This window comes from Acipenser ruthenus, chromosome 1, assembly GCF_902713425.1.
Source record: "Acipenser ruthenus chromosome 1, fAciRut3.2 maternal haplotype, whole genome shotgun sequence".
Lineage (NCBI taxonomy): Eukaryota > Metazoa > Chordata > Actinopteri > Acipenseriformes > Acipenseridae > Acipenser > Acipenser ruthenus.
Genome location: NC_081189.1, coordinates 26517584 through 26534299, shown reverse-complemented (window position 1 = coordinate 26534299; position 16716 = coordinate 26517584). Strand labels below are relative to the sequence as shown.

The window sequence follows — 16716 nt, the reverse complement described above, 5'->3', positions numbered from 1 at the left end:
TTAACTGACCCACGTGTTTGTCTGTCCGTCACAATCAACATGGTGAACACAATAACTGTTTTTTTTTTGCAACAAATCAATCATTTCACTACAACCTTGTGCTTATTATGGGGTTTTGAGGACTCTCTGTATGTGCCTGCACTGATTATTATTTTTATTTATTTATGTATGTATTTATTTATTTATTTCAAATAATATTAAGTGTTCTGGTAAACCTCTCCCTGTATTATAAATCATTTGTAAGCAAGCAGAGCAGCACATAGCTAGCAAGAGCTTTACATTAAAAAGTACACTGTGTACTTAAAACCCACACAGCACAACATCTCTCAGGATATCTTCTCTATTAAGAAGTTAATCTTATTTAGCTGAGCTTTTTCAAGTGAGTGTGGAAATATCTATGGTAGGGAATCAGCAATAAAACTGAGAAGCTGACTAATATATATTTTTTTTTACTTTAACAGTAATCCATCACTATGAAAATATTGTTTTATATTTTACACAGAGGCTGTTTTCAAATCGTATGTGTGAGTAAATTCTTCATATAAAACACTCTATTTTCTGAGCTGGTTGAGAGCTTGCCCTTCACAGTAACAGTAAATCAAGGTGTCAACGACCATAAAGTAGAAAATATAACCAGTCATCGTCAGTATAAAGCCGTCTTTTCAAGTCTTTAAAACATTAATCCATGATTGTTTGTAAGTACTGCACTACTATGGTAGTCCATACCAATTACTGCTACCATAACTTTGTGCTCAGTGTCCACTTTCCTGACTCTACCAAGAATATAACCGTACCAACTGAGAAGGCAATACAATGACATTCTGGAATTATCTGGAAACTATGCAACAGGTCTCAAAAACATGTACCCATAAATACCACATTTGATACCATATTTTAATAATAGTAAAAAACAACAACACTGACACATTCTATTTCTTGGCCTTATCTGATAATTTATTCCATGTGTTTTTTTGTTTTTTTAACTTTTTTATCCATTTAATATTGAAATATCTGTGGTTGAATTCCCTACATGTTCTTCAATGTTTTCTTGTAATTGCATATTATTTGTCTTTATAATATTACAATCCTGTAAGAGATAATCACTCAAATTTACATGATCGGATTTCGTCCACAGCCGCCTATTTAACGGCAGTTTCTATTCATAAGAGATTTTCAAATGCTTCGTTAAGCCTCATCGATTTTCATCTATGAAGGCATGTTTGTAACAAATTGAGAGAAAGGTTAACGATTACCTCATTAGCATAAAGTTTTCATCGGTCCTGAGCGTCAACCTGCTATTCATAAGAGTGAACGACAGCAAAATGCTGGCGATAACTAGGCGTTATTGAACGCTTTCTGCAGTCAAGTCTAAACTAACGATAGCCTCGGCAGACTATTTTTTTAAAGACATATTCTATTACTACACTTGCTCAGTTATCCCTTTCCAGCCCACATTAATTTCTACACATCAGAAAAATAAGTCATTCATAAAATTACTTGAAAATACCTTAAACATTCCAAATTTGGATGTTTTTTTGCAACTGCATATTTTATTTTGGAAATTTAACATGAGTACATTTTTTTATGTGATTTATTAACTTTGTTGTTCAACAAAAGGCACTTGAATTGTCTTGGACATTTTTTTTAACATATCAAGGTTAAAAAAAAAACAATTAATAGTTTTTAAAAAGATAATACTATATAAATTTGCAAATAAAATCTGGAACATTTTGAAATGGTATACTTCTGGCTGAGGTACATAGTCAACATCCTCATCCTCAGTATCACTCTGTTCCCCATCAAACACTTCTACCTCAAGTCCAATACCTGGAAGCTGAACTGCACTTTCACTTCCTACTTCATAATCTGGAGTTTGCTTTTCCCTTTCCTCATCTGACTCAATGCTAGCACCAGACTGATCTCCTGCAGGTACCACTATGTATTTAGTCTGTGCTTTCCTGTAGAACACACCTGTAGGTATCCCTGCCATCTAAATGATAAAATGTAACTTATCTTTAGTACAGACATAACTACACAATATTTAGCAGACAATACCTGCTGTCAAAATGTATATTTCAAAATATAAATTCTCTCTCAACCTTCTCTGCCACTGGCACATACTTCATCCTAGCACCTATACTATTCACTGTTTTGTATAGTTTTTATCATTTATGTAAAGCGCTTTGTATAAAGCACTATATGAATAGTGATACAGTGATTCTTGAAATGTATTTTTGTTTACGACTGTAAGTCGCCCTGGATAAGAGTGTCTGCTAAGAAATAAATAATAATAATAATAATAATAATAATAATAAATAAATATTTATAACACAAAACTATAACTGAAAAGCACTTAAATGCCATAATTTATTGAAAAACACACACATATCACATGGGGCACTGCAGTGTATGCAGCAGTGCTTGTGCATGCTACAGGACCACTGACTCCATTTGGCATCACACATTTTCATGCTTCATAAAAATAATTAATTATTTTGAAAATAATAAAACACTTTTTGACACTAGGTACAAACATCTATAAAACATGTTTGTAGAAAAAGAACTATAATATTTGTTTTAAATACTGTTCAAATAATTGAAATAAAGTTGGAAGATTAGGAGGATTTACTAAGCTTCAGTTCATGCACTCCAAGTCACATGCAAGCACCCTTTCTCTAATACCCCTTGCCATTGGTCCAGATTTTAACCAATACTTGCCTTTATTACTACCAATGTTGACAAAAAAAAAAAAAATTGACCACAAATACTGAAATCTAAGACCCTAAAACAGTGATTCCAATTGGCATCTCTGAGCTGGAAAGGGTTATACAGTTTGACATACCCGTGATTTAACACTGCCTATTTTGAAAAAAAGAAAAAACTGTAGCTTTATATGAAGGAAAATGTTTAAAATAAATATATACTCACACAACAACATATTTTCTGGCATAATCATTTTGAAACCGCGCTGTGAAGCGGAGAGCAAGTGAGAGACTGAGAATAGACAGTTATTTTATTATTATTATTTCTTTGCCGTGATCCGCGGCTGACAGCAGTCCTTTTCTTTTTATTTCTTTTACCTGTGTTCACAATAAACAGTGTAAACCTGTTTATTTTCATGGAGCGTTACAATATACAGTATACCAGTGCTGCTGATGCAATCGGTGGGAAATTTGGGCTTGCTTGGTATTGCAAAAAACACTGATCGCGCCTCGCAGTCAATGTTCGAAAGGGCTTCTTTTTTTTTTTTCACGTACCACAAAACTATCCATTTTGTGTACAGTGTGCATTACTGCGTGAAACTTTCACTGATTCATAAACATAAACTCGACCCTGATTGATTCCCTGCTTTAAGCAGGGTTTATTAATAATAATCATAATAATAATAATAATAATAATAATTTTGAAAACTTTAAATGCGAATCTTACAAATTCAACTATTATTATTATTATTATTATTATTATTATTATTATTATTATTATTATTATTATTATTTTTAAATAAAATTAAGTATTTTAATATGGTATTATACACTTTGGATATTACTGAACACACAGAAGCAAACAGAAATGGTTGAGAATGTGTTGGTCTTGCCTGGTCAGGATTTTAATGTATGTGGGCTTGACTTGAAATATGTGATCTTCAAAACAGTAAAGTCTTTTCTGAGAGCAATATCATTTAACTGAAAATAAAGCATCAGGAGCATCCAGGAAGCATTTAAGTTTGCCCTCTGCACAGCTATTTATCCTCATTAAATTAACTTTCCCCGACAGACATCTTTCAATTATGTCTCGCTAACAGCTGGAAATATTTTAATATCATCTATGGGTTATATAGTCCTCTCTCGTTTTTCATTAGAAGGCTGCTGAGTGTCATTATATACCCTGACAGCATCACAGGCTCTTAAGTAATCATTTTCCAGTTTTCTGATTTAATAACATTTACCACCAGTGTGCTCTGAACCATGCTGCCCAAGAAATCTACACATGGAAAGCTATCAATTAATTAATACATAAATAAATACAATACATAAACACTGTAAGTTACACACAATAACATTTCCTTGAACGTTTTTCTCTCCTAAAGTGTACAACCATTTTGTTGAGTTTTGTATAAGTTTTGGCTATTTTTTTTTTCCCCCAATGCATAACCATATTGGGCATCTATTGAGATGAGATGTATAGGTTATATTGAGATCTGTGTTCTGCCTGTTAAGATACTCTATACCACTGAAATATTCACAATGGAAGTGCAAATTCCTCATATCTTTTGTTTAACAGAACAGTTAAAGCCTGTATGTATTGCATAATGTTAACAGAACAAAAATACATTCTCTGACCATGATCGCGATCTTTGCTTTGTCTACTTAAATATTCTATTCATCCATCTATTCCTCTGTCTTAAAAAATGGAAATGCAAATTACCTACATCTGGTCCCGAAACAAATGTAATGGTTTACATGACAAATCCCCAACAGAGAAAATTAATACAAAACAGTTAATGAGGTGATCAAAACAATTATTTGATAGCCAGAGGCTTACATGATTACATGATGATATAAGCAAACAGAATTTAAGCAGCCAGGTGTTTCAGAAAAGGTACACTTATTGTGCCATGAAAAACACAGGCTGGAAAAGGATTGGATTCAGGTATTATTGAAATAAAAGAAGAATGTATTTTAAGATATATTTTCAATGCTTCTTAAGATGTCATCAAGCTATTAATTCAGTTAGTGACACTGACTAATAGGAATAACTGAAATAATTAAAGTATGACAAGTGAGTTAGCATCTTTTGCAATAGTAATTTGTTACTATGAGATTTACATCATTTATCCAAAAATAAACTTTTTGGGTACTGTATGAAGTTATTCAAGCCATATATGGACAAGGAAACAAACAATATCAAGTATATCCTTAAAATCCAGTCTCAGCTCCCCCACAGATCAAACTTCCTGTCCCTTCCCCCTATTAAGATAACAGTCATATACGTGATCAGTATGTCTCCTTTCTTCAAACCCCCTGACAACAAACCTACACAAATCTTATTAGTTTTTACTGTATACTCTTTTTGCAGCTGGCTTATCAGTTTAGCTGTCAAACACATGTGAATATACTGGGAGGGGGGTGTTGACCACAAAGTTTAGGCTTTTCCCTGCCAATCTCAGCCAAATATATACTGCACTGTATTAACACCACTCAAATCTTAAAAGTGCAATCCCAAAGCGCCAGCATATATTTATACTGCTGCTTACCTCACTCATGTCCGACGAAGAATCGTTCCCATATTTCATAGCAACTCCTGAGTTCATGATTCCAGCTTTCGGAAGGAATTAGTTTCCAAAAATCCGAAGAGGAGGAGATTTAAGGAAGGAAAGGGAAAAAAAGAAACCAGTCACCACTACTTCCAGCTGCTCTCAGCTTCCACTTCTATCCACATTCCACTGCAGCGAGCCATTTTTCCAAAGCCTCCCCCCTTTGCCCCCTAAGCCTCCCCAAAACAAATAAAACAATGATGTATAGCCTCCAGCATTGGTCCGGCAGATTTTTTTATTGCATAAGCAAATCAGCTGCTGAACTGAAACTCATTAACACCACAGCACAAGAAACAGCAGCTGCAGCTCTCAGTATCTTGTGGCTGGCTTAGGGAAACTGCTCAAGTCCACAAGAACAAGTCTGAGCCTCTCTGTACCTCCCCTTTAGTTTGTGCAACCTTTTTTTCTGTTTCCAGTGTGCTGGCTGTCTTTAAAGGCACCTCCCAAAGGAGCTCAGCTGTATGGTAAACTATTCAGCGAACCTTGCATTTGTGCAGTGGTATCAGTAACCTTTCCAGCCGACATGATTCCAGACTGATGGAGATTTTCTCTCTACTGCTGAAGTTTCTGTCTCTCTCTCTCTCTCGCTCGCTCAGCCCCCGTCTGGAGTTTGGAGGTGGCTTATGATCAAACACAGCTGTCCTGCTGCTGGCTAGAAGGTGCACAGAACGGGCGGTACCACCCAACCAGTGGCATGTTACTCAGAGTTAATTTTAGAATGCCAAATATTAGAATACACCCCACCACCAACTTCTACCGTATTCTCTGTATGTTCTGATTTTTAAAATGCTGCAAATGGCATAATTCCATCCCAATTTTGCCTAAAAAAGGGAAAACATCTGTTCTTGCAGTGTGGTTTTCTTGATTAAATTCATAAGGTATTACTATTTGCATTCTAAAAGCAGACATTTTGTTTACAAACTAGAACTTTTTATTTTATTAAATCTGTACTGTTACAATAAATGTAGATGTAACAAAAGGCAGGGATATTCATAAATTCATCCTCATACTCTTCAGGTTGATTTATAAGGAGACCTATAAATACTGGACTAACTTGCCAATACAAAACTAGTCTAATTAATCTTTAGTTAATAACGTTTTCTGAGTTTTCTTTTTCTTCTCTCCCCTCGGTTTGCTTTTTGCAAACAGGAAAGTATAAACCTCATTTGGTATGAGTCAGTAGGTGTGTGTCTGCATGCGAGAACTTGTATGCAAGTGGTTTCTCAAAACAAGCAATTAAGGTTGTTGTTTCTACTTTTAAAACATGCTTATCGGAAAAAGAACAGGCAGTCTTAACTGCAGATTCATAGCACAGTATTTAAATGTGTGCTGTATTTCATTGAGATATTGAATGCGGTCCAGTATATAGTAGCATGCACATGTTTATCCTGTTCTACTTATGACTGTATACTAGAGTAGTAACTTTGTATCCTTTGTATTTGAGTATGTTTGCACTATATTAAACATATTTTTAGTGTTCAATTGGTATTAAAGCAATAACAATTATCAAACATGAAATACTTCAAAACAAACAACACAAGGGCAAATGAAACTCAGTATAAAAATAAACAAGCCAACCAGTGAAAGGGCACAGTGCTTCCCAACGATTGCTAAAAGCACATTATTAGTAATTTCACAAGGTCAGTCTGAGCTCCCCGTTTATATCAACCAACAAACCCTTAGTTTAGTGTCTATTTCATAGCACCAAATCCTGTAGAAAAACATTAACACAAAATATTGATCTTGTACCAAATCATGTTGAAAAACATTAAATACAAAATATTGATCTTGTAATAATTACATTCGTTATAGCCTTTCTTTGAAAATGAATGGATTACGTTAAGAATCGTTTACCAGACACATTTTTATGAAGTTCATATTACAGCGATTGTGATTGTTGCAATACTGAGTAACCATATATTAACTTCGTTTAAGAAATATATTTAATGTTAATGAGGAGAGAGTCATTTTGGATTTATAGTTTATAGTCTATGGAACTACATGGACTAAATGAAACATTAGATCTCAATCCAGATCTCTAAAAATGCTAAATGTTTCTTTTTTTTTTAATGAGATATTTCATCTTTGTATGCCAGCATGAATCTTTAGGTGGCCGGGGTTGATAATCACGTTCCAATGTCTGCCAATGTCTTCCAATCTTTACTATTGAATAACTGTGTTTAAGTTATCTATCTAATATGATCTGTAATGTACAGCAGAATATAATGAATATATTAGTGTTTGAGTTTAATTACTGTATAATTACACTATATATGGATTAACAATCGATTCTAAAACTATTTTCAATAAATGAATGCCAGGATAAAAATTGTCACCTGTCACTTTAAATAATGTCTATGGCTGTTATCCAATTCATGGTTTAATTATTGGATTGACTGGTGTCCTTTATATATGATAAAGCTGCAACACCTGGTGGAGACACACTGTGTCGAAATGCGTTGTGTGTTTTTTGTTTTGTTTCAAATATAATAACGTTTTTTAAAAAGAGGAATCTGATGTATAATATTAGCGGTCAAGTCTCAAAGGAGAAGAGATTTCTGAGTGTGCAACCAAGTTCGCCTCTACGAGCATCATCGAGCAGGGTATGCATAGTTAATTTTTCATTGTTGTTAGTGGGAGCATGTTGGCACAACTTTAGCACAGCACATTACTTAATCCCTTTTGTACAACAAGGGAATCTTAATATAAACATGTACTACAAATGTAAATGTATTCATATATATAAAAAACAGAGATGATCAGTAGAACGTTCCAGTTAGACCTGTTGTAAACCCAGATGGCCATGATTAGGTAAGCAAATTGAAACATTTCTGTAATATTATAAAATCTTACAAAGTCATTGTAAAACACCCTTTTAATGCAATGTGTGTTTAATTATTGGTACGTTCTTATGATGCGTGCTATATGAAATATTAGCTTAGCCCAGTCTTAATTACCATAAAATGACACCCACTGGCGCGGAACTTAAAAGTTTGTTGTAAAATTAAAAAGGGCAGTGTCAAGGGATTCTTTTTCTAGCATAATAGCGTGATTTTCATTGCTATTGTCACCCCTACCTTTTAAACACTCAAACATACAGTAACACTTAAAAGCAACCTTGTAATAAAATAAGACAAACGTTTTAACAAGTCGTCTTCGGTGAACAAACTAATACAGTATCCACCAACAAGTCAGCTTTAGTCTCCCTGACCATTAAATCATCAGCAACTAGTTTTTTTTGTTTTTTTTTCCTCGTGAATGTCTCTCCACTACAAACTGGGCTGACACTAACAAGACTTCATTCATACTGTAGCAGGCCCAAAAAAAGGCATGACTTTACATTCCATTACCAGCTTGATTCGATGGAGATCAAAGACATCAAGAAAAATGGCTTCATATTCAATTGATTAACCACTGATCCACCAAGACATATCAATGTTTTAGAGTAGTTGTTGCTGTAACATTGAAGTTAAGAGAACATTTAAGACATTTTCTGCCCACAGACATTTTGCATTGTTGATAATCATAAACTCTAGGCACTGTATATTTATAAAATTACAAATAAAAACATATTAATTTGAAAATTGACAGCTTCATGTCGATAAAATGTTGCCCCATAATTTGAAAATCATTATTCACTTACTGGGACAAATCAAGATATAATTAACGTAACCAATACGCTGGAGATCTTAAAATGCATTTCTAGCAGTTTAAGAGGCTACATTTAGAAGTTACTATTGGGATTGGAGGAGCAGTTGTGCTAGTTAACCAAGGGGTCATGATTGACAGTACAAAAGGGGGTGTAGTGAAGTGATCTTTTCCTTTGTATGGTTATGCTGAACTGGAAGGAGACCCTGTGTTGTTACCGTGAGTGTTTTGTATGGTATAGTCTTTTCTACTGTTTGTTGTTATTAGATGGCTGAAACACGATACGGAGCTGTCGCCAAAGACCAGCACTTACCCGGACATCAACTGCACATTGTTTCACAAATAACTGTATTAACACCACGAGCACTTTAGCACTCACTGTGGACTGTTTAAGATCAGGACTATTACGGGACCAACCCGTGGATTAAAACAGATAAATTAATTATTATTTACTGTATTTGTGTCATCAGACCATTGGAATACAAATAAAATATCATTGCACCTGGATTATTGTTGTCTGTCTGTTTATTGATCACCGCTGCATTCCTGCACTTGCACACTGTTAACCACTTTGCCACAGTATTTGAAAAATGAAATGAAATACAAGTTACTAAGAAGGGATTGAAAATGTAATTCCCAGTTGTATTGTTCCAGTGTTAAAGCAACAACATTGAAAAAATTGAAGTATAGAAATTCCTTTTGATTATCCAAACTTTTGATTTTACAAACACATCCGATATACAAACAGGCCCGTTATATTGTTTTTAATGCTTTTCTGTCTTTTGTCATCAGGAAATAAATACATAAATAAATTGCCCTTAGTCTCAGGTATAGCACAGTACAGTCCTTCATATGTAAATGCAATATTAACATTTCAGCAGTAATAATGTGATTATCCCAATTAGTATAGATAGTGTTTTTAATGTATTTATAAAATGGCAAGTGTGAAACGTGATATTCAAGGCAATGTAAAATTAAATGTTTTTGTGGGCATATAGTTAAAAAGTTCATGAAACTTTTGCACATTTTCCTCTCGGCAGACCGCTACTGCAGTATAGACGAGACTAGCAATAGACAAGTAAACTAGCTTTATTTTCAGTGTAAGACAATGTAAATATTATTTCACTTATTGTTCTGTATACTGTAGTTAACAAGTGCTGAAATGGATTAGAACCACATTGCTGAAATGTAAGTCAATTACCTACAAGAGAAGATTTTCAAGACTAGAGTTGTAAAAGGACCTTGAAATGTAAACAGCAAACCTCCGGTCAGGTTCCTCAGATACATCAAAATTATTCCACTGTAATCTTTCCACCAAAGGTTTTAAACCAGGTGTACTGCTTACAATAACAGCCAGGTGTGCAATGCTCAGAATCTCATTATTATGATATTAAATAAAGTGTGTTTGTGTGTGGTGTGTGTTTATTAGCCTTAATTAGGGATTTTAAACCCACAGAAACATCTTATTTAAGAACGTTCTGATTTACATTGTATGCTAAACATTAGCTTTAATTAGCTTGATGCACTAAAAGACTTGCACCTGTCAGCTCTGCAGCCTGCGAGGAAAAACTGTCTCACAAGTGATTTGCAATGAATACTTAACGATTCTCAACAGCACCGACTTTTCCTATTACAGTCCTGGGAATTTGCTTACCTATTAAAATATTACCCTTGGGGTAAACAAAACAAAGGAAGTGATCTTAATTTAATGTAAAGTACACATTGATATTCTGGTACATTTTCATCACCCCATGTGTGGAACATTTATTAAAAAAAAAAAAAAAAATTAAATAAATCCCACACAAAACAGTAAGCATAACAAACATCCTCTCTACCAAACTACATCAAACTTAAGAGCCTCATCTCACGTCATTTCACAAAACAGACTATTGTAAATGCCAGCTCCACTGCATGTTTTACTGTTCTGATTGGTGGTGTGTTCAAGAAGCCTCCTGGGGGTGTCTCTACTGTACTCTACCTCTTGCAGTCCCACAGAATCAGCAGCTTTGGACTCCTGCGCAGACATTCCATCCACAGCAATTACGCACAGGCTTTGATTCCAGCATTCATCTGACCCCGCAGTACCTCAGGAACTGCGGCAGAATGACAAACAAGGGCAACGCCAGCCAGCCAGCAAGAGATACTGCTCACAGGCTCACAGGCTCCCCTTTTCTTCTGATCGGCTTGTCATTTTCTTTTCTGCTGCGCACGACCCATATCATTATAGCAACTGTTTAGAAGAATTAAATCAATAACTTTAAAAGCAGGCTTAATTCACTTTTCTTACTACTATATTAATCTTCTTCCTCTTCTGACCTGATGCAAATAGCTTTCCCTTTGGAAACAGCTGCAGTTAACACTTGCATTACAGCTCTTATACCTCTGTGAAGCAATCTATGCAGGCAATGTTTAGTGCTGCCAGGAGGCATAACTGCAAGATTGTGATTCCCAAATGAAGTTGCCAGAATGATGTCACATATGGTCCCTCGTCCTAAAGGCGATGCAGTAGCAAGAGGGAAACGTTTAAGCACTTCTCTAAACTGTAAGCCTAGGCTGTAAATGCTATAAAGATAAGAAGCTCCATCAAGGATACAGCATTATGTAACTGATACATCATTCGCAGCAGGGCTGGACAAGTATTGTACGTTACCAGAGAAACTGGTCATGTTTACAGTCGCATAACTTACAGCCTTTGATGATACTGTATACTGTATTTTGACCTAAATTTATATTTTTATTTTACACATGCGGGTCATAAAATCAGCAGTGCTGTAGATTTTCACCATTTTTTTAAATGTAAAGTTAAAAACTCTATACAGCAAAATGTTGTGTGGATCCATTAAAACTGTATTTTCTAGATGTACCTTTACTCTAAAGTTGCAAAGTCTGAAAGAGGGGGCAGGACGGGACCGACACTTGTATGCACACTGGTTCTAGCATCTGATTTGCTGATTTCTGTACATCAGAGTTGCTCCATGAGGGAGCAATTGTGGAAACAAAGACAGGATGCACGGACAGTCAAACGTCTACAGAGTACACAAGCACTGCCAAGAATCATTTGTCTGGTATTATTCCACAGCTCATTAAAAAAAAAAATTGGATTATGTTAGTTTAAGTCACCACCATCTGAATTCATACTGTATGTTGTGAGTAAGATTGTACTTTTTTTTTTTTCTCTGGACTTATTGTACTCAATTCTAATGTGCCACTGGACAGAGTTTAATAAAAAAAAAAAAAGGTTTTTATGGACAAACCAATCATTAGTTGACAAAGGTTAACATGTCTCATGGGAATTGAAAAGGAAAGACTGCCTTGGGAACGTATGCACTCACACGATTAAATACAAGGGAGGAGGCAGCACCACCATAGGTCAAAACATAATCAAAGATGCTTGTTCAAAAACCTGCTGCAAGTTTTTTTTTTCTGTTGCATTTAAAACAAATTGCTCAACAAGTGTAAATCAATATTTTTTGATTAGAAGAAATGCTAGGATAAAATAGAAATCTTCTCTTGCCAGCTGTGTTTTGTTAAACTTGCTCCATTTCGTTTCGTCACAGCTAGAATACTTATTCAAGGTGTCTACAAGTAGGTCGCTAGCATGCAACTGCTTGTTTGAATTCAGATGTGCTATTGCCTCCACTGGGGCAACTGCTCACTTTATCAACTGAGACTTAACTGCAATACTTCTTAGTGAACTCCTACCCAGAAGCAGTAAACAGATGTCTCACAGTGGTGGTAAACATAGCATATAGCACAGGTCATTGCTTGGGCCTTTACTATGAAACAGTTCTTACTGAAATTAATTTCTGATTTATACCTCCAGACGCTTGTCGGCTGAAGCTTTAACGCTGTTATTAGGATGTTATTAGCCATTTATAATACCAGCCTTCATTGGCATGCTGGATTACACTGACCGCACTATGCATGTCCAAATCACATTTATTCTATAAACACCAGAAACAGTCAATCTTTGTACATGGAATTTTCATGTTTGGATATTTGTTAATTTAAAAAAAAAAAAAACCATTATATGTAACACTGTATTAAAGTTGAAAAATATCCCAGAAGAAAGACCTTACTTTACCCTCGTGAATGAACTACAAAACAAAGAAAGCAATACAGTAGCTAAATATTGTGTGCATTTCAAGTAAAAACAAAAATAGCCAATGCCTTTTTTTAAATAATCCATGCCATGGTTGTGTCTTCGCAATAAACAAATTGGCCACAGACACGTTTTCATAAAGTAATAACATTTGTTTTTAATTTGAATAAAGCACTTCAAATAAAATAAACTTGGAAAAGGGGGCATTGCACAATAAAAAATTAAAAAAATTATATATATATATATATATATATATATATATATATATATATATATATATATATATATATATATATATATATATATATAGTGTCAGACTAGGGGGAGGAGGAGAAACAAATGTAGTCCAAGAGGGGCTTAAAGACTACATTCCCCAGAATGCCACAGGAAGGAGCCAGGATGAGGTACACCTGGCTCAAAGTTAATGAATGTCACCTGCCTGTGGTTAGCAGGCAGGTATTTAACAGGGCAGAAATGTTTGTTTTGGGCAGTCTGCCGTGAGTGTGAAGGCAAGAGGCTGTCACTAACAAAGGTACTGTGTGAAACATTTTGTGTGTAACTTTGTGTGTTATGGAAAATAGTGTTTTTAAAATCGGTAAACTGCTTAGCCGTCCAATTATAGTTAGTCCGCCATTTTGATTTGTTGTGTGAAGAGAGGAAGGATGTTCAGTGTGATAACAAAAAACTAATAAATTGTAAGCAGTGTCTCGGGGGCAAAAGTTCAACCTATTTTTGGTCACATGCCAGAATTTCTAAGGACTGATTCATACATTTTTATATATGAAGAAGGAAGCCATTACTAAACATAAGCCATCTCAAAGGCCGCATGGAGTTTGCAACAAAGCACCTGAGTGATCCTGCAAAAATGTGGCAAAAGGTGTTGTGGTCAGACGAGACCAAATTGGAACTTTTTGGTCTAAATGCCAAGTGTTAAGTTTGGCGCAGACCCAACACAGCACATCTTCCAGTCAACACCATCCCTACAGTCAAGCATGGTGGTGACAGCATCATGCTATGGGGATGCTTCTCCTCAGCAGGGACTGGAAAGCTTGTTAGGATTGAAGGAAAAATGGATGAAGCAAAGTACAGGCAAACACTAGAGGAAAACCTGTTTCAGTCTGCTAAAGACTTAAAACTGGGGCGAAAATTCACCTTTCAGCAGAACAATGATCCAAAGCACATGGCCAAAGCTACACTGGACTGGCTTAAGAATAATAAAGTGAATGTCCTTGAGTGGCCCAGTCAGTCCTGACTTTAATCCTATTGAGAATCTGTGGAAAGACTTGAAAACTGCTGTCCATAAGCAATCCCCAAGCAACTTGAGAGAGCTTGAGCAAATCTGCCTAGAAGAATGGGCAAAAATTGTACCAAGCCGGTGTGCAAAGTTGGTAGAGACTTACCCAAAAAGAGCTGCAATTGCTGTCAAAGGTGCTTCTCCCAATTTGGAATGGCCAATTGTTTCATTATGCTCAGCTCACAGCTACCACCCCTGCGCTGACTCGGGAGGGCGAAGTCGAACACACGCTGTCCTCCGAAGCGTGTGCCGTCAGCCAACTGCTTTTTTTCACACTGCTGACTCGCCATGCAGCCACTCAAGACCTACAGCGTCGGAGGACAACGCAGCTTTCGGGCAGCTTACAGGCAAGCCCGCAGGCGCGGTGACCCGAGGACACCCTGGCAAACCTAACCCTCCCTCCCCCCGGGCGGCGCTCGGCCAATGGAAACTCCCGTCCTCGGTTGGCAAAGGAATAGTTTGGACTCGAACTCGCGAAGTCCAGACTATAGAGCACATCCTGCACTCCACGTGGAGCGCCTTTACTGGATGCGCCACTCGGGAGCCCACCACATAGAGGCATATTTGAAATACTTTTTTTTTTTTTTTTCTTAATTTAGTGTGTCCAATTGTATTTCCTCCCCCCCCCCCCCCCCCCCCGACTTTTTACCAATTTGGAATGCCCAATCGCTTATCTCCTCACCACAGCAATTCCCTACATGACTCAGGAGACCCGAAGATTCAATGAGCATCCTCCAATCCCACGACCAAGCCAGCTTCCTTTTTCACCCAGGAACTCGAGAGCGGATGTCAGCGAGCTACCGACCTCTGGAGGACAAAGGCAAGCTCTGCAGGTGTCTGCCCTGAGCTTACTGGGTGCCTGGCCAGCAGGGTTCGCTGTAGGGTGTTGAGGAGAAACAGTCCCAGACAGTTTTACCTCCCTAACCCACGGGAGCGCCAGAGCCAATGTGACGCTCCCTTCGGAGTCCCCAGCGAAGACCAGCCTACATCGCACAGCCAGGACGCAAACCTGTACTGCATGACGCCCTGCGCACCATGTGGCTGCGCTTCTACCAGGAGAGCCAATGGGGACCCCTCGGAAATATGTTAAATAAAAAGGAAAATCTATTTAGAAAGCCATTCCCAATGAGACACCATATAAGCTTCTGAGGATTATTACTATTATTTTTATTTTATTTTTTTAAATAACATTCCACAGTCAAAACCAAGCCTGCAGATGAAAAATGTAATGTGCTAATGCCTTTTATTAGAACCACCTATTATAACGAGAAACCCTGCTGTGCAAATGACAAGACATTTCAGTCACAGAAAATAACTAAATCAAGAGGGTGGGTGTCTAATCCACAGACATGAAAATGCAGATACAATCTTTAGGAGCAGGCTTTTATCCTAAATTAACGGCTTTGACAAAGAAAAACAAAATGCTCTGAAGGTCTTGACAAACAGCACCGCAGTATTATCATCTTCTGACGGCTTTTAACTCAACATATTTTAAAATGAATTCAGCTTCCACATGTGATGAATTCATCAACCAGAAAAGCAGTGATGTAAAAAACTATACTTATAATAATTGCCCTAAAAAATGTCTTACCTCAGCACATAACTGGTTGCACAGAATTTAATCGACATAGAACATCATTGTATATACTTTTTCCTCCTATTATTATGAACCAGTGTGGCACAGTTATGCTATTACTTCAGGGACCTACAAGGAAAAAATACACTGTCACTGAAATACCCTTTATGGTGTTACTGTAGACCTTTGATTCACACAGTAGCTCTCTTGGTCACTGCGCCAAGTCAAATCCCATTTTACTGCACATTTTGATTGATAATCTTCAATACAACAGAAGAACCTCTGCAGTAGGTAGCACTGATGATACGTGAAGCATAACTATTCCGACAATAAAACCAGCTCTCAAACCACCTGGACAGAATTATTCTTCCCAGGCACTCCCACTATGAGAGCGATTTACACTGCACACAAATTTGAATTAACCACTTTGGGCTCCACCACCAGTCTCTCATGCACCACTGCTACTTGAATGTCACAAAATACACTAGAAATATCACTATCAAACATAATAACGTTAGCTATTTTAGTTCTGGTGTACTGATGCACATAATACATTATACAGTAGCTCACAGTCAAGCTTTACAAAATATGAATTCTTTAAATTCTCATCCTCACTTGCTACACGGTATGCAAGTAAGAACTGATCTGTGAAAATCGACAGTTTTCAATCTCAAGAGGTATCTGTTGTACGCAATCAACTTTTCATTTTTTTATTCAAGTTAAAAACTTGCATTTAAAACACAACAAATGATGCAACCTGTTGCTAAACACTCAATGGATTG

The 16716-nt window shown here is 36.5% G+C and overlaps 1 protein-coding gene across 4 annotated transcripts in view; it reads right to left on the bottom strand.

Moving 5' to 3' along the window:
* The window catches only part of LOC117409395 (colorectal mutant cancer protein-like), a 142072-nt gene that overhangs the window by 95464 nt on the left and 29892 nt on the right, over positions 1-16716 (bottom strand). Inside the window, exon 3 of one of the 4 annotated variants that reach the window (XM_059022745.1) lies at positions 5255-5319. The exons of 2 other annotated variants lie outside the window; for them this stretch is intronic. In XM_059022745.1, the coding sequence (XP_058878728.1) occupies positions 5255-5319 (65 nt within the window). Of the gene's footprint in view, positions 1-5254; positions 5863-16716 lie in introns of those variants that run through there. One more of the 4 variants, XM_059022751.1, reaches the window with a different exon arrangement.